Genomic DNA, 26,603 nt, shown 5'->3' on the forward strand with positions numbered 1-26,603 from the left:
CAAAAAGCTTTTCATATCCGAAGATAAATATCCAAAGTATTCTGCTTCCTGCATTGAAGTAGAGTATCAATAACCTTACCTGAAATACCTTTCCTTTGAAGGATTAACCTTTCAACAGCCAGGCCGTCAGATCCAATTGTTCCGGATTTGGGTGATAGGCTGGTCCCTGACTCAACAGGTCCTGACTCACAGGCAGCTTCCATGGTTCCGCAATCAACATGAGCAACGAGAACCAAGCCCTCTAGGGCCAGTACGGGGTCACCAGTATGACCTGAGCCCGATTCTATATGATTTTCTGAATTACTCGGTCAATCAGGTTTAGTGGTGGAAATGCAAATCCGTTTTCTATCCACCAATCCTGCAGGAATGCATCCAACGTATCCGGATGGCCCGTCGGATCCAGTGAGAAGACCAGAGGAAGCTGCGAGTTTCTGCGAGTCACAAATAGGTCTACCGACGGATAGCAACATTTGTTGCAAATTTGGCTGAAGACTCAAGGGCTCAGACTCCACTGCACTGACAAATTCCAGATTCAAACCATGAGCAACAATGTTCAGAATGAAGCTGTTTGATGTTACCTTTTCCCAAAAGGGAAAGAAATTTGTCAACCAACCCCCGACCTGGCAACCATCATTGCTGAGATTGCTGTGAAGATTTAGTGTCGGAACTGGATTGGGAGGTGTCAAACATAAATCCCTTTGAATTATTCATTTTCTGATCCTGCCACTTTTTGTTTGGCTCCTGTTCGTCCTCTGCGTTTTTCCTGAACCCATGAAAATTTTTCTTTTTCTTGGGAAAAATGTTATTTTTTGACGGAAAACCATTTTTATTCTCAGCTGCTCTGGTCAAAGGTTCTTGTAAACCAGAGCTGTAGAGAAGATTACCTTCAAAAGGTAGGGCACATAGCTTGCTGTCCAATCACCCTCCCAACATTTTAACCAAATAAATCTTTTAATGCAATTAAAGAGACTCTGTAACATAAAAAAAAACCCGCTGGGGATACTTCAGGAGGGGGAAGCCTCAGGGTCCCAATGAGGCTTCCTCGACCTCTGAAGCTTAGAGGAATCAAGCAGTGGCTCCCACAAAACCTCCCCCTGACAAGCTTGACAAGGGATGATTATATATACCTCTCCATGATCCTGAGCAGGTGCACTAGCGGCTCTTCGTTTGGGTAAGGCAGAAATAGTCAAACCCGTTCGTATCCCTTTTACTGTGCAGATGCAAAGGACTCACGCCTGCGCAGTAGAGTGGATCTGATCGGGTTTGGCTATTTTTCTGCCTTAACCTGAACAGAGAGCCACCAGTGCGCCTGCGCAGGAATGCAGTAGGTAAAGATTTACATTGCTGCTTTTCAGGGGTCCCGGCAATTGAACGGAGGGACTGAGGAGGACCGGGCAAGCCTCGATAGAATCCAGAGGTTTCCCCCTCCCTAGGTAAGTATCCCCCAGAGGGTTTTTTTTCCATTACAGATTTTCTTTAATTAAAGCGGCTGATTTAGCTGCAATCCTGACCGCCTCTCAAGAAGTGTCACACAAAAACGTAGCGGCAAGTGTAAGAACCGATACAGACCCAAGCATCTCAGCATGAGGTGTACCTTTTTTAAGATTGGATTCCAAACCTGCCAGTCAAATGTTAAGACACCTTGCAGTGCAAGTTGCAGCCAAATTAGGAGTGAATGAAGCAGCATTTGATTCCCATGTGCGTCTCAAAGTGCTTACATTCTTTTATCTGACACATATTTTAAAACACCAGTATCTTCAAAGGGTATGTGAGTACTTCAACAGTTTAGAAACAGCTAAATCCAATTTAGGCATTTTAGACATCTTTTCGGCATTAACCTCATCAATAGGAAACCTTTTTGTAGATCTATGCCAAAAAAAAAAAAAAATGCTTCTTATTCTCCTTCCATTCCTGAGTAGAGATGTGGCGAACGGTTCCCGAACCGTTCGCCGGCAAACATCTCTAAATCCCTGGGGCTTTTACTACCTCCAGGTCGCTTTGACTCGGAGTAGTACGCCTGCGCCGCCCGGCAGAGTGCGTCCTAGATCGCGCTCCTGTTGCCGGGCACTTTCTGCGCATGTGCGTGACGTCATGCGCTCATGCGCAAAGAGTGCCCAGCAACAGGAGCGCGATCTAGGACGCGCTCCGCCGGGCAGCGCAGGCGTACTACTGCGGGTCAGAGCGAACCGGAAGTAGTAAAAGCCCCAGAGATGTTCGCCGGGTGAACAGTTCGCCACATCTCTATTCCTGAGCAATGAGCTCTATCATAGAGTCATGTGTAGGAAAGGAAGATCCCACCGGCTCAAACAATTGCTTATACAACTCATCCTCCACAGTTGAGGACTTAGAATAATGGGCGACATATCTAAAGCCCCCCGTATAAATTGTAAAAGTTTATCTGTTTGTTAGGTAACAATTTAAATTAGCCTTTCCTCTTTTTTAGAGGTATCCTAGTCCTGGGCAGATGTTCCCATCCAGCCCCTTCCCCCCTCAGAACTCTCTGAATCAGGTCTGGGCTGTTCCTGAACCTCTTGAAAAACTGCTGGAACAGAATGTTCTGCAGCTGCAGGGGTGCTCGGAACACTTTGAGGAGCTAAAGCACATTTTTAAAACGTTCTTTCATTTCCTCCTGAAACAACATTTTCTTTAAGGAGGATTTCCCTTCCCTATGTATGTATGTATGTATGTATGTATGTATGTATGTATGTATGTATGTATGTATGCATGCATGTATGCATGCATGTATGTATGCATGTATGTATGCATGCATATGTATGCATGCATATGTATGCATGTATGCATGCATATGTATGCATATGTATGTATGTATGTATATACAGGGAGTGCAGAATTATTAGGCAAGTTGTATTTTTAAGGAATTATTTTATTATTGAACAACAACCATGTTCTCAATGAACCCAAAAAAACTCATTAATATCAAAGTTGAATATTTTTGAAAGTAGTTTTTAGTTTGTTTTTAGTTTTAGCTATTTTAGGGGGATATCCGTGTGTGCAGGTGACTATTACTGTGCATAATTATTAGGCAACTTAAAGGGAAGGTCCAAGCAAAAAAAAAAAAAATGAGTTTCACTTACCTGGGGCTTCTACCAGCCCCATGCAGCCATCCTGTGCCCTCGTAGTCACTCACTGCTGCTCCAGTCCCCCGCTGGGAGCTTTCTGACCTCGGAGGTCAGGGCCGAATTGCGTACATTTTTACACATTCCCGCTCGTGCAGGAACATTAACGCATACATTTTTACGAGTTAGTGGTGCAACGTGTAAATGTTTGTTCCTGCAATAGCTGGAATGCGTAAAAATGTATGCAATGTGGCCCTGACCTCCGAGGTCAGAAAGCTGCCAGCGGGGGACTGGAGCAGCAGTGAGTGACTACAAGGGCACAGGATGGCTACATGGGGCTGGTAGAAGCCCCAGGTAAGTAAAACTCATTTTTTTTTTTTGCTTGAACCTTCCCTTTAACAAAAAACAAATATATACCCATTTCAATTATTTATTTTTACCAGTGAAACCAATATAACATCTCAACATTCACAAATATACATTTCTGACATTCAAAAACAAAACAAAAATAAATCAGTGACCAATATAGCCGCCTTTCTTTGCAAGGACACTCAAAATCCTGCCATCCATGGATTCTGTCAGTGTTTTGATCTGTTCACCATCAACATTGCATGCAGCAGCAACCACAGCCTCCAGACACTGTTCAGAGAGGTGTACTGTTTTCCCTCCTTGTAAATCTCACATTTTATGATGGACCACAGGTTCTCAATGGTGTTCAGATCAGGTGAACAATGTAATTAGTTTTTCTTCTTTTATACCCTTTCTTGCCAGCCACGCTGTGGAGTACTTGGACGCGTGTGATGGAGCATTGTCCTGCATGAAAATCATGTTTTTCTTGAAGGATGCAGACTTCTCCCTGTACCACTGCTTGAGGAAGGTGTCTTCCAGAAACTGGCAGTAGGACTGGGAGTTGAGCTTGACTCCATCCTCAACCCGAAAAGGCCCCAAAAGCTCATCTTTGATGATACCAGCCCAAAACAGTACTCCACCTCCACCTTGCTGGCGTCTGAGTCGGACTGGAGCTTTCTGCCCTTTACCAATCCAGCCATGGGCCCATCCATCTGGCCCATCAAGACTCACTCTCATTTCATCAGTCCATAAAACCTTAGAAAAATCAGTCTTGTGATATTTCTTGGCCCAGTCTTGACGTTTCAGCTTGTGTGTCTTGTTCAGTGGTGGTCGTCTTTCAGCCTTTCTTACCTTGGTCATGTCTCTGAGTCAGTGTTGCCAACCTTTCACGTTATTTTTTACTGACAAATACCTAAAAATTTACTGACAAAAGATTTTTTTTAGTGACAAAACCCCCTGCGCGGTGCGCCGAAAAAATGGGCGTGGCCACGCAACAGAATTTGGGCGTGGTCATGGGTGGGGCCAAATATACATGATTTTAATATTGCTGTGAAAGGTCTGCCAGGAAAGTTTGAGCTCTGCCATAGTGTTTCCCCCCCTTCCCCCAAAATACATGTAATCTTACAGCATTTCACCAAAAATCCACGTAATCTGGCAGAGGTTCTTCCAAAATACAGATAATATGGCAGTGGTTCCCAAAAAATAGATGTAATCTGGCAGCAGCGATTCCCCAACATACACATAATCTGGCAGCATTTCCCCAAAATACATTTAATCTGACAGCAGTGGTTCCCCAAAAATAGGTAGCCCCAGGTCTATAGGTGTCCCCAGAATAGGTGGCCAGGGGTATAGATGTCCCCAGAACAGGTAGCCAGGGGGAGAGATGTCCCCAGAACAGGTAGCCAGGGCTATATGTGCCCAGTATATGTAGGCAGGGGTACAGGGCCGGTTCTAGACTGGCACATATGAGGGGGCAGTCAAATGGGTAGGGGGCAACATGTTCAAGGAAATTTGCGGCGACTAAAGTGGGCATGGCAAGTAAATGCAAATAATGAGAGACAGCGTTTCACCAGTAAATGCACATAAGAGACAGCCTTTCACCAGTAAATGCACGTAATGACAGACAGCTTTTCACCAGTAAATGCACATAAGAGACCGCCTTTCACCAGTAAATGCACATAATGACAGACAGCTTTTCACCAGTGAATGCACGTAATGAGAGACAGCTTTTCACCAGTAAATGCACGTAATGAGAGACAGCTTTTCACCAGTAAATGCACGTAATGAGAGGCAGCTTTTCACCAGTAAATGAACATAAGAGACAGCTTTTCACCAGTAAATGCACATAATAAGAGACAGCTTTTCACCAGTAAATGCACATAATAAGAGACAGCATTTCACCAGTAAATGCACATAATAAGAGACAGCTTTTCACCAGTTTATGCACATAATAAGAGACAGCTTTTCACCAGTAAATGCACATAAGAGACAGCTTTTCACCAGTAAATGCACATAAGAGACAGCTTTTCACCAGTAAATGCACATAATGGCAAACAGCCAGTGTCCTCAGTATATGTAGCCAGCAGATATATGTGCCCAGTATATGTAGCCAGAGGTATATGTCCCCAGTATATGTAGGCAGGGTTATATGTGCCCAGTATATGTAGGCAGGGTTATATGTGCCCAGTATATGTAGTCAAGGTAATATGTGCCCAGTATATGTAGCCAGGGTTATATGTGCCCAGTAGATGTAGCCAGGGTTATATGTGCCCAGTAGATGTAGCCAGGGTTATATGTGCCCAGTATATGTAGCCAGGGTTATATGTGCCCAGTAGATGTAGCCAGGGTTATATGTGCCCAGTAGATGTAGCCAGGGTTATATGTGCCCAGTAGATGTAGCCAGAGGTATATGTGCCCATGGGTAGCCAGGGTTATATGTCCCTAGTATATGTAGCCAGGGTTATATGTGCCCAGTAGATGTAGCCAGAGGTATATGTGCCCAGTAGATGTAGCCAGGGTTATATGTGCCCAGTAGATGTAGCCAGGGTTATATGTGCCCAGTAGATGTAGCCAGGGTTATATGTGCCCAGTAGATGTAGCCAGAGGTATATGTGCCCAGTAGATGTAGCCAGGGTTATATGTGCCCAGTATATGTAGCCAGAGGTATATGTGCCCATGGGTAGCCAGGGTTATATGTCCCCAGTAGATGTATCCAGGGTTATATGTGCCCAGTAGATGTAGCCAGGGTTATATGTGCCCAGTAGATGTAGCCAGGGTTATATGTGCCCAGTAGATGTAGCCAGGGTTATATGTGCCCAGTAGATGTAGCCAGGGTTATATGTGCCCAGTAGATGTAGCCAGAGGTATATGTGCCCAGTAGATGTAGCCAGAGGTATATGTGCCAAGTAGATGTAGCCAGAGGTACATGTGCCCAGTAGATGTAGCCAGAGGTATATGTGCCCAGTAGATGTAGCCAGGGTTATATGTGCCCAGTAGATGTAGCCAGGGTTATATGTGCCCAGTAGATGTAGCCAGATGTATATGCGCCCATGGGTAGCCAGGTGACCCCCCAAAGCAGGAGGGGAGCAGCTCGCTCTCCCCTCCTGAACTAAGTGACTGAGTGGCTGGCAGTGGCAGGCGGCAGTGAGCGGAACTTACCTGCGTCTTCTCTCGTCGCCGGCGCGGGATGATTTGCTGCTACTCTGGTCTGGTCCAGACCAGAGCAGCAGAACTTCTGGCGCAGGAGCGAGACAGAAGGTAAGTCCGGCCCGCTGCCAAACGCCACTGCCAGCCACTCGTCGTCACTTAGATCAGGAGGGGGACAGTCAGCGAGGGAGGGAGAGCACTAAGGTGAGAGAAAGGGGTGGAGATTGCTCCCCTTCTCCACCGCTGCCCACAGCTCTCCCTCCACTGCGCTGCTGTCCTCCTGCAACAGAGCGGGCGGCCAATCGGCCACCCTTTTACGGACGCTGATGAATTCCTTACGGAATTCACAGGCAGCTTAATTTGTAGCAAAAATTACGGGCGGTTAGCAACACTGCTCTGAGTATTGCACACCTTGTGCTTTTGGGCACTCCAGTGATGTTGCAGCTCTGAAATATGGCCAAACTGGTGGCAAGTGGCATCTTGGCAGCTGCATGCTTGACTTTTCTCAGTTCATGGGCAGTTATTTTGCGCCTTGATTTTTCCACACGCTTCTTGCGACCCTGTTGACTATTTTGAATGAAACGCTTGATTGTTCGATGATCACGCTTCAGAAGCTTTGCAATTTTATGAGTGCTGCATCCCTCTGCAAGATATCTCACTATTTTTGACTTTTCTGAGCCTGTCAAGTCCTTCTTTTGACCCATTTTGCTAAAGCAAAGGAAGTTGCCTAATAATTATGCACACCTGATATAGGGTGTTGATGTCATTAGACCACACCCCTTCTCATTACAGAGATGCTCATCACCTAATATGCTTAATTGGTAGTAGGCTTTTAAACCTATACAGCTTGGAGTAAGACAACATGCATAAAGAGGATGATGTGGTCAAAATACTAATTTGCCTAATAATTCTGCACTCCCTGTATATATAAAAACAAAAGATTCAAATATCCACAGCTCTAAATGGAAAGTAATTATACTTTTATTAAGATTACCACTTAAAATATCGACTTTAAGCTTAAAAAGCACCTTCCCTTTGGTGAAAAGAAGAAAAAAAGTAAAAAGTCACATAAAAAAAAGTCACATAAAAAAAATGTCATAAAAATAGTTATCTCTCTACAGTAAAACACATAGGGCTTGATTCACAATACGGTGCTAACTGTTAGCATGCTTAGCGCAAAATGTTGTGTGATAACGTTTTGCGTGCCCCAAAATGCTATTTTTCACGCGTTAACGTTCGCACGATAAATTTGCGTTGTCACGCAAACTTTTACGCACAAAATTTTTTTGCGTTAATGTTAATTTCTGCACATGAAAAACGTTTTTTCATGCGAAAACGTGTGAAAAGCCATGCTAACAGCCATGTTAACAGTTAGCACTGTTTTGTGAATCAAGCCCCTATAGTGCTACTGCAAAAATTGGAACAGATATAGGTAAAACAGTCGTCACTTCTTCGTTCTGGTAAACTCAATACCATAGGATAAAGGAGAAGAGAGTCAGAGATTGCCATAATAGAACAAATGTAGAGCAGAGATAGCTTATCGATCGAGGAAAGGTATGAAGGGAACCGGGTGGCGACGCTGGCTCAGCAGCGCCTGTCTTACTAGTTATGCACGAAGCTACATCAGGGACATGTCAAAAAAAAAGAGCAGGTGCAGTTTAAATAGTTGCTGGCAAAATGTGCGATGACGCCAGTTTCTGGTGATGCGGTGCGCAACGCTAACGTCAATTTGTATTGTGAAACCAGCCTTAGGTGCTGGAGGTCATCTGCATAGAGCCTACTCTGAGCAATCTAAAAATGGTCACAACTATAGGGCGACTGTGTTCCCGACGGGTGCCCTGGTGGTAGATTGTGTTATCCCTAAAGAAGATTGTATATGCTGATATCAATAATAGAAGTGGAATTTTCATGGTTTTATGAAGAAAAATGCTTTTAAAGTGAACCTAAAGTCAAAGGAAAAAAACGAGAGTTACTCACCTGGGGCTTCACTCAGCCCCCTGCAGCCGATCAGTGCCCTCGCAGCTCCGCGCCGATGGTGCAGGACCCGTCGGCGAACACTTCCGGTTTGGCCGTCACCGGCCGACAGGCATGGGAACGCGAGTGATTCTTCGCGTTCCTAGCCTGTATATCGCCCCCTATGCTGCTATTGCGGCACCATCGGAGCGGAGCTGCGAGGGCACCGATCGGCTGCAGGGGGCTGAGGGAAGCCCCAGGTGAGTAAATCTCGTTTTTTTCCTTTGACTTTAGGTTCACTTTAAGAACGGTTGTTTCTGATATAGATGTGCGCTTGGACTATTGATTAATCTATGTAAAAGGGTATTTTCAAACCAATAAGTGCACTCAGTACTGTTTTGAGAGTTTTATATTGTTATATACGGATTATAGTGAATATTTTCGTGAGTGGTATAAGTTAGATATCCCTTCTGAAGTGGACGTAGATCCATTCATGTTGCGTTGTCAGTAATAGAAAGCATATCATTAAGACAGAAGCTGTAATGACAGGCTTTGTCTTTTTTACTTTAAAGAGACCCTGTAACAAAATGTTCAGCCTTATTTCTTCTATCCTATAAGTTCCTATACCTGTTCTAATGTGGTCTGTGTTACTGCAGCCTTTTCTAGTTGCACAGTGGCTGTGTTATCTCTGTTATATAATCTAATCTTCTCTTTTCTGTCGGCTGAGGCTGGAATGTGTGGAATGTGCTGCACTGCTTGTCATTGGCAGAAGCTATACACACCCTCTCCAAGCTCTGTATGAGTTAGAGACTGAGCTACTCTCAAGCCTATCACACTCTGGTTAGAAGCCATGTCTTGTTTGTAAACACTGCCTAAAAATGGCAATTACAAGCCAGGATTGCAGCAGGGAGTGGCAGTAACAGCACAGAGGGGCCCAGGAGAACATAATGAACAGAATGGTATGCTTTTTATTGTAAGAATTTTAGAGTACAGATTCTCTTTAAGTACTGTTTGAGCTCTGTCCAGCAGAAGGACAATTACAACCTCTACTCCTGGCAACTTCTTAATTGGCTGAAGGTGTAATGGTTAAGGGCTCTGCCTCTGACACAGGAGACCAGGGTTCGAATCTCGGCTCTGCCTGTTCAGTAAGCCAGCACTAATTCAGTAGGAGACCTTTGGCAAGTCTCCCTTACACTGCTACTGCCAATAGAGCGCGCCCTAGTGGCTGCTGCTCTGCTCTGGCGCTTTGAGTCCGCAAGGAGAAAAGCGCAATATAAATGTTATTTGTCTTGTCTTGTCTTCAACGGTTTCAGGCTATATTATAAAAAAAAAATATAGAATATGTTTTATTATACATGTAAGCACTTATGGATGCCAACAAAAGTGCAAGGCAGAGCTACTGTACTAAGAAAAAGCCATTTGGAAAAAGTGTTCTCCCATATGCCACCAGTGCTGCCTTGCAAATCATGTGCTCGAAGACTGACACAGCTCCAGGTAGAGCAGTACGATACTTGCCAATACAAACCACAGGGTCACACCAGACAACTACTGCCACAACAAATGCTATACTAGAAGTCTGCTACCTATGGGATTCAGGTGGATAAAACACAACACAGCCGAGGCACTAAGGCCAGAGCAGGGGGGTAGTTGAACAGCAAGTTGACATAAACTGGAGATACACTTTAAATTACATGAAGCAGTTTCTTAAAGCCAGTTCAATACAAAACTCACCTGCTGTGTCAGTGACTTCATATTCAGTTATCTGTAATGATTTGCCTTCTTGTGACTAAGAAAAGGGGAATAAAAAACAAATATAAATTTAGATTTGAGTTTAACTGATGAATGGTACCACTTCTGTATTGATTAAATATGTTAAATATGTAGGTATCTAATTGGGAGGTTGTCTGGATTTAGTTGCTTTCTCTAATCTAGTTTTGATAGCTAATTACTGTATTGGCTGGAAAGTGTATGGGTTATGGGCTCTGCCTCTGACACAGGAGACCAGGGTTTGAATCTCGGCTCTTCCTGTTCAGTAAGCCTACACCTATTCAGTGAGGAGGCCCTGGGCAAGAGAAGCCTAATACTGCTACTTTCTATAGAGCGCGCCCTAGTGGCTGCAGCTCTGGTGCTTTGAGTCCACCAGGAAAAAAAGTGTGATGTAAATGTTCTGGATCTTGTAGTACAGTGTTACATAGTTATTTGGGATGTTACAGAATCCAGGGACAGCACAGGGGTATAGTGTTCTCAGGCAACGAGCCATCTATTGAGTCCAACCAGAAAATAAAATATAACACTAGCCTGCACTCTCACACATTCCTAATGATCCAGAGGAAGGCCGAAAATCGCTTACAAGGCACGGTCTAATTAGCCCCAAAAGGAAAAAAAAAGTCTTCCTGTTTACAGATGGCAATCAGATAAAATCCCTGGATCAACACCACTGGGAATTACCTAGAAATTATAGCCATGGATGTCTTTCAATGCAAGGAAAGCATCTAAGCCCCCATTAAACACATATATAGAATTTGCCATAACTACTTCCTGTGGCAATACATTCCACATGTTAATCACTCTTGCTGTAAAGTACCATTTCCTAAATGAATGGCTTAAACTTTTTTCCTCCATGCGCAGATCATGTCCCCTAATCCTTTGCAAAAGCTTAGGGACAAAAAAAAAAAACGTATCCGCCAAGCTTTTATATTGCCCTCAGATGTATTTTTACATGTTATTTAGATCTCCTCTAAGGTGTCTTTTCTTGAGACTAAATAAACCCGGTTTATCTAACCTTTCCTGGTAAGAGTGTGCTTGGAAGAACAAAGAGAAATCGAGAGCCCAATATGGTGTAGTATTGTTAAGTTGGTTGTGGTTAAAAGCAAAATATTTAGATATACTCACAAACATGGGTTACCCATAGGCAACCACTTCAAGTGCAGGTGGGGTGTATTAGAACCTGACCCCACTCAGGTTTTTAAGATGTCGCTCCCTGTAGATAGGAAACGGGGTAGCACCCCTCCACCGAGGGTGGAATCAAGAATTAAGCAAGGCTTGGTGTACAGAGGCGCCAGAGTAGAATAAAAACGTTTAAAAACCGTCTAAAAGAGGGGGATGTTCAGGTGGACTTACCTCCCTCAAAAATATAAAACTCAATTGAGTCACAATATATAAATACAAATTTTTTTTATTGAACTCCACTTAGTGCAACGCGTTTCGCAGGTGTGGTCCTGCCTCATCAGGCAAACAGGAGTATAACGCAATGGGTCTAAATGCAGAAGTAAGCGCCTCTGTTTCCTGGTAAGAGAGACCTTCCATCCCTCTGCACAAACTACAATGTTTCCTGTAATGCGGTGCCCAGAAAAGAATTCCATATTCCAGATGCGGCATTACTAAAGTTAAACTGGGGCAATACTATGCCAGCATCCCAAGTTTTTATTTCTCTTTTAATGCATCCCAAAATTGTCTTTGCTTTAGCTGCAGCAGCTTGGCATCGAAGTTTGATGTCCCCGTCTGTATAGTACTCCTAAGTTATTCTCCAAGTTTGATGTCCCCATCTGTATCCCATTTATTTTGTATGGTCCTAGACCATTGGTATGACGTAAAATGGATGACTTTTCAACATTGAATTTCACCTGCCATTTATGTGCCCATATAGCCATCCTGAGAGTTAATACTGCACAATTTTGTATCATCTGCAAATATGGCAACATTGCTTTTTACTTCCTCTACTAGGTCATTAATAAATAATTTTAAGCATACTGGACCCAGTACTGACCCCCTGAGGGACCCCACTACTAACAGTCACCCATTTTGAACATGATCCATCGACCACAACTCTTTGCTTTCTGTCCACTAACCAGTTCCCTATCCATGCACACAGACTATTCACTAGTACTTGCATCCTCAACTTTTGCACCAAAGGAATGTGGAGAACAGTATCAAAGGCCGTTGCAAAGTCCAAGTATATCACATTTATAGCATTCCCAATATCCACACTAGCGTTTACCACCTCATTAAAGCTGAGTATGTTAATCAAACAGGACCTGTCCTTAGTAAACCCACGCTGATGCTGAGAAATAAGATTATTCTCTTCTATGAGCTCTACGCAGTACCACTGTACTTTCACAGAATTGCATTCACTGTGTACAGCAACACCAATAGTGGCCATTTGCAGTACTAAGGTACTCCAGAAAACTCTATACTACTGTGCTGTCACTGGAAGCTGCAACATGAAGAGCAAAATTTTGCAGCAATGAGGTACTGTTCTCAGAGGCACATCACCTGAGAACGCTATACCCCTCTGCTCTCACTGGATACTGTGACACCAAGAGTGGCTATTTGCAGCACTGAAGCACTGTGTCCACCGGCATACTAACAACAATAACAATAATATTTATATAGCGCTTTTCTCCCTGGGAACTACTACATAGTTACATAGTTATTTGGGTTGGAAAAAAAAAGACATTTGTCCATCAAGTTCAACCAGAGAACAAAGTACAACACCAGCCTGCTCCCTCACATATCCCTGTTGATCCAGAGGAAGGCTAAAAAAACCCTTACAAGGCATGGTCCAATTAGCCCCAAAAGGGAAAAAAATTCTTCCCGACTCCAGATAGCAATCAGATAAAATCCCTGGATCAACATCATAAGGCATTACCTAGTATGTGTAGCCATGCATGTCAACGCAAGGAAAGCATCTAAGCCCCCTTTAAATGCAGGTATAGAGTTTGCCATCCTGTGGCAATGCATTCCACATCTTAATCACTCTTACTGTAAAGAACCCTTTCCTAAATAAATGGCTAAAACTTTTTCCTCCATGCGCAGATCATGTCCTCTAGTCCTTTGAGAAGGCCTAGGGACAAAAAGCTCATCCTCCAAGCTTTTATATTGCCCTCTAAAGTATTTATACATGTTAACCACTTGAGGACCACAGTCTTTCTACCCCTTAAAGCGGAATATAACCCTGCATTTCAACTTTGCTCTAAAACATTATTTATAGCATATTATATGCAAAAAGCATTTTTTTTTTACTAGACCAGCATTGGAAGGGTTAAACACAGAGGTTTTAAGTTCCGTGCAGACGTTCAGATAGTTATTTAGTTATATGTACATATTTAGAAATGTTACACACTCTTTGGCTGTCCTCCAACTCCTTCTCAGTGAGAGAGATGAGTCACATTCAACACTTAGATACATTTATGTAAACAAAATGTATCTAACTCAAGTTCGGATGCGTCTGCAGAAATCTTCAGGGACTTTAAAGCCCTGTGTAACCCCTTCAATGCTGGTCTAGTAAAAAAAAAATGCTGGTTGCATATAATATACTGTAAATAATGTTTTAGAGCAAAGTTGAAATGCAGGGTTATATTTCGCTTTAAGGACCAGAGCCTTTTTCTCCATTCAGACCACTGCAGCTTTCATGGTTTATTGCTCGGTCATACAACCTACCACCTAAATGAATTTTACCTCCTTTTCATGTCACTAATACAGCTTTCTTTTGGTGCTATTTGATTGCTGCTGTGATTTTTAGTTTTTATTATATTCATCACAAAAGACATGAATTTTGTCAAAAAAATGATTTTTTTTACTTTCTGTGCTGACATTTTTCAAATAAAGTAAAATTTCTGTATACATTTTTGTCCAAATTTATTGTGCTACATGTCTTTGATAAAAAAAAATCCATTCAGTGTATATTTATTGGTTTGTGTAAAAGTTATAGCGTTTACAAACTATGGTGCCAAAAGTGAATTTTCCCATTTTGAAGCATCTCTGACTTTTCTGACCACCTGTCATGTTTCATGAGGTGCTAAAATTCCAGGATAGTATAAATACCCCCCAAATGACCCCATTTTGGAAAGAAGACAACCCAAAGTATTCACTGAGATGCATGGTGAGTTCATAGAAGATTTAGTTTTTTGTCACAAGTTAGTGGAAAATGACACTTTGTGACAAAAAAAATAAAATAAAAAAAAATTAAAAAAAAGTTTCCATTTCTTCTAACTTGCAACAAAAAAAAATGAAATCTGCCACGGACTCACTATGCTCCTCTCTGAATACCTTGAAGTGTCTACTTTCCAAAATGGGGTCATTTGTGGGATGTGCTTACTGTCCTGGCATTTTGGGGGGGTGCTAAATTGTAAGCACCCCTGTAAAGTCTAAAGGTGCTCATTGCACTTTGGGCCCCTTAGCGCAGTTAGGCTGCAAAAAAGTGCCACACATGTGGTATTGCCGTACTCAAGAGAAGTAGTATAATGTGTTTTGGGGTGTATTTTTACACATACCCATGCTGGGTGGGAGAAATATCTCTGTAAATGACAATGTTTTGATTTTTTTTACACACAATTGTTCATTTACAGAGATATTTCTCCCACTCAGCATGGGTATGTGTAAAAATACACCCCAAAACACATTATACTACTTCTCCTGAGTACGGTGATACCACATGTGTGGCACTTTTTTGCACCCCAACTGCGCTAAGGGGCCCAAAGTCCAATGAGTACCTTTAGGATTTCACAGGTCATTTTGCGACATTTGGTTTCAAGACTACTCCTCACGGTTTAGGGCCCCTAAAATGCCAGGGTAGTATAGGAACCCCACAAATGACCCCATTTTAGAAAGAAGACACCCCAAGGTATTACGTTAGGCGTATGGTGAGTTCATAGAAGATTTTATCTTTTTGTCACAAGTAAGCGGAAATTGATTTTAATTGTTTTTTTTCACAAAGTGTCATTTTCCGCTAACTTGTAACAAAAAATAAAATCTTCTATGAACTCACCATACTTCTAACGGAATACCTTTGGGTGTTTTCTTTCTAAAATGGGGTCATTTGTGGGGTTCCTATACTGCCCTGGCATTTTACGGGCCCTAAACCGTGAGGAGTAGTCTGGAAACCAAATGTCGCAAAATGACCTGTGAAATCCTAAAGGTACTCATTGGACTTTGGGCCCCTTAGCGCACTTAGGGTCCAAAAAAGTGCACCCTAAGTTTCAGCGTCTCTTTAAGGACAGTAGCACAAGCTCAGCACACACTATGATGTGGTAGTGCAGCCAGCGTGCGCTGGCAGCCTAATGGGCCAATCAAAATGAGGGGTTCACGTCAACTAAAGCCATTGGACCCGCCAGGGGCTCAGGGCAGGTTCAGCGGAGCAGCTGTTAGAGGGAGGGAGCTTAAGTTACCAGTGCACGGTCAAGGGCGTCCGCAAAAAATTTTTCCGGGGGGGGGGGGGGGGGGGGCAATAAAAGATGTAAGTGAATGTGGCGAAAAATGGGCGTGGCCATGGACCAGAATGTGGGTGTGGCCATGGGTGGAGCCAAATTTATATGAACTTAGTAATGGTGGGACATTAGACTAGGGCTACGGTAGGATTCGATTGTGAGCTTTTCTGATGACAGTCTGTGACATGACTACGTACTCTGTAAAGTGCTGCAGAAGATGTCAGTGCTATATAAACTAATAATTATAATAATAATAATAATAAGGTAGGGCATTACACTGTAGCTGTGGTAGGATTAGATTGTGAGCTGCTCAGAGACATGACTATGTACTCTGTAAAGTGCTGCAGAAGAGATCACGGCTATATAAAAACAACAATAATATGGTGGTAATAAAAAATACTAATCTCGGTCATTAGACTAGCTATGCCTAGGACTTAAGAGATTGCAAGCAAATGACAAATGGGGCAACCACGAAGCCTCCAAGTGGCCAATGCGGCAACCACGAGGCCTCCAAGTGGCCAATGCAGCAACCAGGAGGCCTCCAAGTGGCCAATGCAGCAACCACGAGGCCTCCAAGTGGCCAATGCAGCAACCACGAGGCCTCCAAGTGGCCAATGCAGCAACCAGGAGGCCTCCAAGTGGCCAATTCAGCAACCAGGAGGCCTCCAAGTGGCCAATGCAGCAACCAGGAGGCCTCCAAGTGGCCAATGCAGCAACCAGGAGGCCTCCAAGTGGCCAATGCAGCAACCAGGAGGCCTCCAAGTGGCCAATGCAGCAACCAGGAGGCCTCCAAGTGGCCAATGCAGCAACCAGGAGGCCTCCAAGTGACCAATACAGCAATCACAAGGCCTCCAAGTGACCAATACAGCAACCACAAGGCCTCCAAGTGATCAATACAGCAACCACGAGGCCTCTAAATGAACAATACAACAATCACAAGGCCTCTAAGTGACCAATAAAGCAACCAAGAGGCCTCCAAGTGACCAATACAGCAACCACAAGGCCTCCAAGCGGCCAATGCAGCAACCACGAGGCCTCCAAGTAACCAATACAGCAACCATGAGGCCTCCAAGTGATCAATACAGCAATCACAAGGCCTCTAAGTGACCAATAAAGCAACCAAGAGGCCTCCAAATGACCAATAAAGCCACAATGGGTCCAGAGGTGGAAGAAGAGAGACAGAGGGTGGGAGAGAGGGTGAGAGGCAGAGAAAGAGGTGGCGTGAGAAAGATTGAAATAGAGGGGGGGGGGGGGCAAGGTGAGAGATAAAGAGAGATAGAGGGCGAGAGAGCACAGAGGGTAAGAGAGATGGACAGAGAGACAGAGGATCAGAGATGGACAGAGAGGAAAAGAGAGAAACAGAGGGGAGGGATATGGACAGAGAGAGAGAACAGAGGGTGAGAGAGAGAGATGGACACAGAGAGACAGAGGAGCAGAGATAAACAGAGGTGAGAAAGAGATGGACAGTGAGTGGGCAGCGCCACATGGACAGTGGATGGGCAGTGCAGAAAAAGACATGGTGAGAGTTGGAAGGAGAGAGACAGAGGGTTAGAGAGGCTGGACAGAGAGTGAGGGGGGGGGAGAGAGAGAGAGAGAGAGAGAGGGTAGGCAGATAGACAGACACAGAGTGTTATAGAATACATGGACATTTTTGCTCATCTAAATTAAAGGTCACAGCAGGATTTTCTCACTGAGTGCAGCTGGGAGGGTGACATTGTGAGAATATATATATATATATATATATATATATATATATATATATATATATATATATATATATATATATATATATATATATACTTTTTAAATGAGCTTTGCTGACTGCACCACAGAATTGAATAAAGATTTCAGACAGTAGAATGTACACTAATTCAGAGCCTTGTAATACTGCTGACCTGCTGAATGGGTTAAGTGCCCCATCCCCCGTAGGAGAGCATCCAGAAACTGGGGGAATACATGATAAGCTGACCCCCTGTGTGTGTGCAGACAGTCCAGCCAGAAGGCTGCTGTTTGAGGAGGAAGGGAGGGAGTCTTTGCCAGCTAGCAAAGCATTATCTTCATCAACAAGCCGAAGGAACGTACACTTGTTGCAGCTGGTTATTAAAGCCCTGCCTGGAAAAAGACTCCCATCTCTCCTACAAATCACAGCCAGAGCCATAAACCTCCAACTGTACCTGCAGGCTGCAGCTGGAGTTTCACTAACTCCCTCGTGGCTGGCAGAAGTGTAGAGGCAGGAGGAGGATTTCTTTGCCACACGCACTGGAATAAAGCTCTCTCTGCTCACGCTGGCCGGGACAGAGGCGGGACAGACTCGGCTGGGTCTCTCCTTTCATTGGCTGAAGAGAGGTGCCAGCCAATTAAGGAGAGCTACTGACTGGAGGGAGAGAGAGACCCGGCACTTACTCCCCAGCTGCTGTCAGGATGTGTGCTATGAATGCACACAACCAGTCAAATTAAAAAAACGGAGCAAGCCTGGCCCCGAGGGGGGGGGGGGGGGCCTGGGGTAGGGGGGTGGGCGGCTGACGGCCAGGGGGTGGCGCACGCCCCAATTTGCCATATGTGCGGACGCCCATGTGCACGCTAGCTGCACTACCACAGCATAGCATGCGCTGCGCTCGTGCTCCTGTCCTTATCAACCCCTATGTGCTCAAAAATGAGACACACTGTTGACGCATGCGCGCGCAGGATGGTGATGGCCGCGTGATCTAGCCCCTGCGTAGTGCACGGAGACTACTAAGCAAATATATTCCGCTAAACCTCAACTACAGACCCCCAGCAAACAGGCAAAAGCGTGGGAACATTTGGAGTACCTAAAGGGTTAGATGGCGACCCGGAACAATTCACGCTCCTCTCAGAAACAGAGAAAAAAGCAAAAGAGCGGGAACGCGGCACAGACCGCCCACAACGCAGCATTACTTAACCTCCGAATGGATCCCGACATGGACGGCTCAGCCTCAGACGATAGCCGAGATCTCTTCGATCAAGAACACACCTCTCCCCAGAGAGCAAAACCAGACCTGGTGGCAAAATTAAGTGCTGTAGTCCGCAAGGAAGTGGTGGCAGCAAACAAACAGTTGGGCTGCGAGCTACTCAGAGAGATCCGTCTGCTGACACAGCGCACAGCCTCGCTGGAAAACAGGATGGATAATGCCACGGTGGTCTTGGAAGGCCATGAGGAAGAGGTGACTACCTTGCGAGAAGAAGTAAACCTTCTGAAAAGGCAAGCAGAAGACTCAGAAAATAGGTCAAGAAGGGGCAACCTTCGCCTCCGCGGTATACCCGAAACTGTACAAGATATCCCGGGCACAGTGACAGCCCTTCTCCAAGAATTGGTACCGGACGTCCCTCTAGAACGACTCGAACTAGATAGAGTTCACAGAGCCCTCACCAAAAAGAAACCTGATGGTCCCCCAAGGGACATTATAATGAAATTTCTGTACTTCCAAACGAAGGAAAAAGTGATGACCGCAGCACGAGCAGCAACATCCCTTACATTCCAGGGCTACACTTACCAGTTTTATGGAGACCTCTCTCAAGCTACGCTGCAAAGAAGAAAGGAGATGTGCCCATATCTGCTGATTCTCCAGGAGAAGAGAATTAATTACAAGTGGGGCTTCCCTTTCGCGCTCTTCTTCACGATTGATGGGAAACAGTTCACAGCCACTTCCCTACAGGAGCTGAAAAATCACTTCCATGAGCTGGACTTCCAAGCACCAGCCCTTCCCGCGGAGAACCCGACGACTTCAGCTCTGCCCGCATCGCAAAGAAGCACCAACAGCCAGGCATTGCCCTCCTCGGGAACACCGAAGGAGCAGAGATCAAGGAAGCGACGCTCCACAGCAATGCGAGAGTTATCCTCCCAAGCTTTCCGAGATGTCTCCTGAGCAGATAAGTTCGGTTATCTTTTTTTCCTACTTAGCGGGCTTAGTTTACCCCGCTCCCCCAGGGCCAAAGCAGCCCAAATTTGGTTGTTCTACACCCATGTGCTACTAGCACTAAAACTCCCATCCCTGTTTGGCTAATTTTAACAGCTAGAATCTCGCTATAACCTGTTGTTATAGCGATTAACTTGACATTTGGTTCAGAAGGGACAATAGGTTTTAATAGTAAGTTAATTGTTCCAGTTAAGAAACTGCACCGCATGTGTTGTACCAACATGGAGTCCTAAACCCTCTTCGTTTACGAGGTGGAAGGACAGCCCTTCTTGCCCGGCTGAGTAGCACCTCCCTACTAGCAATCCCGCCACAGAACTGCCGGAGGCCTTTGAAAGGGGGAAAGGACACACAGACTTTAACAACGCCTCAGTCTATCCCTCCTAGGGGAACTACTGATAGCTCTTATGACCCCTTTATAAATATATTACGTTATAGTATACCACCGGGAAATGGATATAACTACAGCAGCAGCTGCAGCCCTCATCCTAACGGACTGCCATCCACCACGGGGAACTGTTATACATATGTAAGAGTTTACGGTCCTATCCTGTACATATCGAAATTCTCTCCTACAAGTTGTAAGGGAACATTGGTGACTATAGCACTCATGTAAATATTACAGCATCTACTCGGTTGATTGCGCAAAACAAGATGGGCTTGCACAGACTTTCTCTCACGGTTGCAGCATAGCACCTGCTCCATAAGGACATGTCATAACACCCCAACGCTTGGTACAAGTGTAACCCATAATGAGATGTCATATAAACATGGGAACTGTTCTGCTCTCACAATTAGCTACCTAGTAGTTATAATTTTGTGTGGTTGTTTCCTTCATATAAGTAACTGATGATAACGTCTGGGGAGAATGTCTCGAAATAGCACTCACCAGAAGTACAACACAGTGCTGCAGATCCAGAAATCGAAGTAGAGAAACACTATAAATGACCAATAGCTGTATTTCTCCCTCTCCGTGATTCTCCCTTCGTACGTTCCCACGTAAGCCCCAGTTGGGTCCTCAGTAAACAATACGCCAGACCTCCCTAAATTTCTCTAATATGACATACTCTCAAATACAACTATAATCCTCTCGTAACCTGGCTGACCCCACGAGGTAACCCTAGCTCAAAAGGCAAGCACTGGATACTCTGAGACATTCACCCTGGACAGATCCGCATAATGTGCATGTACAATTTAATGATTAGCAATGCTAGCGTGAGTAAAGAATTAGACGACATAGGCTGATCCTGGGGCATCCATTTCAAGCAGATTTCCTTTGCGCTACTACCCCTTATACTATAAACCTAGCAATCATCTACTCCCCTTGGACTATTAACCCCCCCCCCCCCCCTCAGTATTGCGCAGGACCTTAACCAGATCGTTCCTAACCTTTAAGTTATGGCACTTCACCCTTAAATTACCCCTATACGGAAGTTCAATCAACGCTGTACACGCAGTGTAATAATACGAACAATCGAATAAAGCAGGGGTGGGCTGGAAATGGATGCCTCTAGACAATACCCTATTATAATATGTGATGCTTTAACACTGAACAAAAAGTGATTATTTGCGTTTGGTTAACTTATGTTGGTATACAGAAGCCTTCCTTTTCCATGCCTCTACCTATTTAGATGCCTACACCCCAGCTCGCTTGTGAGTAACCCCGTCACTGGGCCCCTAAACCTCTCTTCTAGTAACTGTTAAGTTGTAAACTCTCCCTTAAGCCTTCCATTCAGGAAGAGAAACACCATATGCACCGGATGACCACTGGAGGGCACTAGAGCTTAAGAGCTTGCACTGTTTTCTCTTATAATGCTTTAACGAAGTTACTGTTTCTACTTGATGTTATTTTAAGTGTTTAAGTCTATCCGTTTGTATATATAATTAAGACCAACTCACCCCACTAGTATGGTAGCATACGCAGAGAGGCTTTTCGTAGTTCCTGAAGACCCAGCCGGGTGCAGTATTATCAAATAGAGATATCATCTTAGCACGCCTACATTAAGGTCCCCCCTTGCATCTCTTTGGCTACAACTCCCCTCCCTTATCCCATTTAGCAAAACCGGCCCTGTAGCACCGCATTATGACATTGGCTCCTAGATCACCAAAGTTACCCTTTCAGGTCAACTTACCCTATAAGGTGTTAATCCACCCCGTGTTTTCAATATGGTTGACTATCAAACCACCGCTGAACTGCATACAGTTTCCTACACAGCATTTCCCCTAGCATAACCACACTCCGTGCACACTCCATGCCCCTCCAGTCCCTACTTGGTTTTCCACCATGGGACGCCTTTACCTACCCACCTACGGGTGTCTGGGTAACATAAAAAATTGGATAACTTTTTGTGAGTTTATTAACTCTATGACCTCTCTGTGGGGAAATCTGTCCCTCCCCACATTTCTTACTCTGTCACTTTTCTTTCCTCTCTCTCATTTCCCCAATTTCCTTCCAGAGACGAGGGCCGATTCTAAATTGCCCCCTACCAAGGATCCACCATGACGCATCCCATTAAAATTGTTTCGATAAACGCACAAGGACTTAACTCCCCAGTAAAAAGAACTAAAGCCTTCCAGCAATTTAAACGATTGCATGCTGATATTATATGCATTCAGGAAACCCATTTTATTTCTAAGCATGAACCAAAATTCCTTTATAAAGACTATAGGCAAGTATTTTATGCCAGTGCTTCAGTTAAAAAAAGAGGAGTCCTGATCGCCTTTAAAAATAGCCTTAATTTCGTCCCCACCAAAACACTGGCTGATCCAGAAGGCAGATATATGCTGGTAACAGGCACCCTGCAGGATTCTCAGATCACAGTGGTCACGTACTATGCTCCTAATACTAAGCAAATCCCTTTCTTATCGCATCTCTTGAAAGTCACCATAGCACACAGTATTGGTTTATTGTTCCTCTGTGGAGATACCAACTTTAGCCTTAACCCAGTCTGGGATAAACAAAGCACTGGCCAACGCACCTTATTAGCAAATTCCGACACGAAACAGAATGAGACATTGCGCAACCTATTTTCCTCTTACCACTTAGTTGATATTTGGCGAGAACTCAACCCTTTCAAAAGGCAATTTACTTTTTACTCAAACCCACATACATCTTTCTCTAGAATTGATCACTGCTGGGCCCTACAATCAGTACTACCCCTAATACAAACGGCTAACATACATCCTACCCCGTGGTCAGACCATGATATGAACGTTGTAGTAGTTTCTACCCTCACACAACGCCCCTCTGAATTCCGCTGGGTGCTAAATAATTACCTTCTCTCTGACGAAAGTGTGGTCCAGCAAATAAAGAAAGAACTCCTCGACTATTTTAAGGTGAACGAAAACAGCGAAAATCTTTCAGATCTTACGATCTGGGAAGCGCATAAAGTGGTTATAAGAGGAATACTGATCCAGTTAGCTTCTAGACGAAAGAAAGTTAGACAGCAAACACTTAATACCCTGGAAAAAGAGTATGCAGAGCAACACGCTCTCTTTCTGAGCGATCCCAACCTGGAACGTAAAAATAACTTAAGGAAAGCAGAGATTGCACTTAATTTATGCATGACAGAAATAGCTGAGAAACAAATCTCCCGATCTAAATTCAAATTCTACCTTAAAAATAACAAACCTGATACACTTCTAGCAAGGCGCCTCAGACAACCAGACCCAACGTTTAAACCTGTCGCACTACAAACTGAAACAGGCCAACTCACTTCCAATCCCCTAAAAATTGTGGATATCTTTCAGCAAAACCTGGCTAAACTATATAACGCCCCAGATGAATCCTCAGCGGCTGAAGTTGCTGAATATCTATCGACAATACCCCTTCCAGCACTCCCAGAGGGGTTAAAAGATTCTATGGATAAGGAAATTACACTAAATGAAGTACAACAGGCTATTAGGTCGCTCAAACCAAACAAACAGCCCGGGCCAGATGGTTTTAAAGCATCTTATTATAAAAAATTCAGTGACATACTGGCCCCCAAACTGTTAAAGGCTCTCAATAGCTTACTCAAAGGTGCCCAATTTCACTCTGAATCAATTACTGCTACCATCTCCATGATCCCCAAACCTAACACTGACCACGCAAAATGGTCTAACTTCCGCCCTATCTCACTATTAAACATAGACATCAAACTCTTGGCGAAAATTCTAGCCATTCGCCTTAATTCGGCAATCACCAAACTTATCAACAATGATCAAGTAGGCTTTATGCCATATAGACAAGCAAGTGATGGAGTACGACGCCTCCTGCATTTAATCCATCAAGCCCAGACTTCCCACCTTCCAGCGATGCTTTTATCACTGGATATAACTAAAGCGTTTGACTCAGTATCATGGTCTTACCTCATATCCATACTCCAGGCTTGGGGTTTTGGAGCTAATTTTATTAAATGGATTCAAACCCTCTATTCGTACCCCCTAGCAACAGTAGCCTACAATGGCTATAAATCCTCTCTTTTCTCTATATCCAGAGGAACGCGTCAAGGCTGCCCGCTCTCGCCCCTATTATTTGCATTATCGATTGAGCCCCTTGCCATCCAGATCAGGAGGTGCGCTGAAATTCATGGTATACCTTTAGGGCAACGTGAGCACAAAGTAGGCCTATTTGCTGACGACCTAATAGCCTGCATCTCACAACCCACCAGGTCAATCCTAGCCCTTAATAAGATTTTAAAGCAATTTGGTACAATCTCGGGACTCTGCGTCAACCCGGCAAAGTCAAAAGCCCTGAATATCTCCCTTTCACCCCAGTTGATGCTAGCATTACAAGATGCGTTTGAATTCGATTGGGATCCCCACAAACTGCCATATCTTGGCATTTATCTTACTAACTCCTATGACACACTTTTTCAGCACAATTTCCCCCCACTCGCGAAAGAATTGACGGATTTAATGGAGTGCTGGAAGAGGTACTCAATATCTTGGTTAGGTAGAATAGTGGCTATAAAAATGACCTTGCTTCCCAAGTTACTGTACGCATTTAGACTGTTACCCATCTCCTTACCTTCTACATTTATTGACTCCCTTCAGCGAAAAATTAATGACTTTATCTGGGGAGGCTATAAACCCAGATTCAGGAAACTCTACCTATACCGTTTAAGGGGAGATGGAGGGATGGGAGTACCTAATATTTCGCACTACTACAAAGCAGCTCAATTGGCCATTTTGACCAATTGGCACGTAGAAAACGAGAGACCTACGTGGGTGGATATCGAGAACCAACTTATCACACCCATACATATCACAAATCTTCTTTGGCTCACCCCAGAATATCGTACCAAGATCAATAACCCTATCATAAAACACTCACTTCAGATATGGGATAGCTGTAAATACTCAGGTCGCTTAATGTCAGCACACAGACCACTCCTTTCCTTTCTGGGTAACCCTTCCTTCCCGGCAGCTTTACACTCTTCTGGCCCATATCAATGGTGGATTGCCAACAAACTTCACAGAATCCAAGACCTTGTCAGCAACATGAGCAATAAAACTTTTGATCATTTTCGAGAAAAGTTTACAATCACCCCCAAGGAATCATTTCGATACATGCAAATATCCCACTTTGTGAAAAAGCACCTCATAAACGTAGACTCTCCAACGAGCAGAACCTTCTTTGAAAATATTTGTGATACTAATCCCCGTTCCCCTGGGATTATCTCACTTATTTATCGGGAACTCACCCTTACACACTCACAAGGTAAACCTATATACATACTTAAATGGGAAGAGGAATTAGATATCCAGATTGACTACACTGATATGTGTGACATCTGGGACAATATTCCTAAAATATCAATTAATGCGGACCTGGTGGAAGTAAACTACAAACTCCTATTCAGATGGTATCTAGTCCCGCAGAGAGTGGCCAAATACAACAAGAAATGCTCGGGTGACTGCTTCAGGGGATGCAGAACAGCGGGATCCTTTGCCCACATATGGTGGAAGTGTAAGAAAGTACGTAGGCTGTGGATCAGGGTTTGCACTTGGGCATCATCCCTGATCAATGCCCAGGTGCTGCGAAACCCGCTCCATGTCCTGTTAGGATGCCCTTATCCACACTTAACTTCTGCACAAAATGCCCTCCTCAACTATATCTTTACTGTAACAAAAATTAAAATAGCAGCGGCATGGAATACCCAATCCCTTAGTTTCGAAGCTATCAAAAATCGACTTGGCAACATCCTATTTTTCGAGAAACTAAGAGCTCGGATGAATGATAACATGAAAAAGTTCCACAAAATTTGGGATCCTCTAATTAACTATCTACTAAGTCCTGAGCAAACTGCAATGGCGCAGACTCAATAATCTCCCCCAGACCACACACTCTGGGAGCAGATATACTGCATACAAAGGCCTAAACGACATATCCCTCGTCTCTGGACTCCCTTGACCCTCTCTCCTATCCCTCTTTCGGTGTCTTCACTCACCTACCTCCTATTTCCCACTACTGTCCTCCTTTCTCTTACACCTATTTACATCTAACGTAGATACAAAGATGGCTGATAAACATAACAAAAGCACCAACTGAAATATACTGAAGCTTTGAATGATGACCCTCTAAGCACCCCCCCCCCTCTAAGAGGACTCTCTATGACACTTAGCACTCCACTAGAAAGGAACCTAGTTCCTTATTTAATAAACAAGCCTGACCTCGCTGGAGATCAGGCCCCTTATATGATAGTGTTAAGCATAAAGTTAAGGTGGACTCCATCCGGCCCTTCAAGGTTAATGAAGGATGGCAAGACCTCCTTTTGTTAGCTCTTTAGAGATCATACAGGTTAAATCCCCAGCACTAAATGCCATTGACATGGATTAGTAACACTTCAAGGGGAAACATAACCTATTAAAGAGATCATTTGTGAATGTTACTGTTTAGAAATTCTAGAAGGTGCGATGTTTCACACTATGATATACCTTATAAGTTTATCATCCTG

At 44.1% G+C, this 26,603-nt stretch overlaps 1 protein-coding gene across 3 annotated transcripts in view; it reads right to left on the bottom strand.

Annotated features, from left to right (window-relative positions):
* MYDGF (myeloid derived growth factor) overlaps window positions 1-26,603 on the bottom strand; it is a 466,921-nt gene that overhangs the window by 266,506 nt on the left and 173,812 nt on the right. For all 3 annotated transcript variants that reach the window (XR_011020489.1, XM_068233816.1, XM_068233815.1), the window contains exon 4: window positions 10,257-10,311. Coding sequence is in view for 2 of the 3 variants with exons in the window: in XM_068233816.1 (XP_068089917.1) it covers window positions 10,257-10,311 (55 nt within the window). In the remaining variant the exon portion in view is untranslated. The remainder of the gene's footprint in view (window positions 1-10,256; window positions 10,312-26,603) is intronic.

This window comes from Hyperolius riggenbachi, chromosome 1 (genome assembly GCF_040937935.1).
Source record: "Hyperolius riggenbachi isolate aHypRig1 chromosome 1, aHypRig1.pri, whole genome shotgun sequence".
Classification (NCBI taxonomy): domain Eukaryota; kingdom Metazoa; phylum Chordata; class Amphibia; order Anura; family Hyperoliidae; genus Hyperolius; species Hyperolius riggenbachi.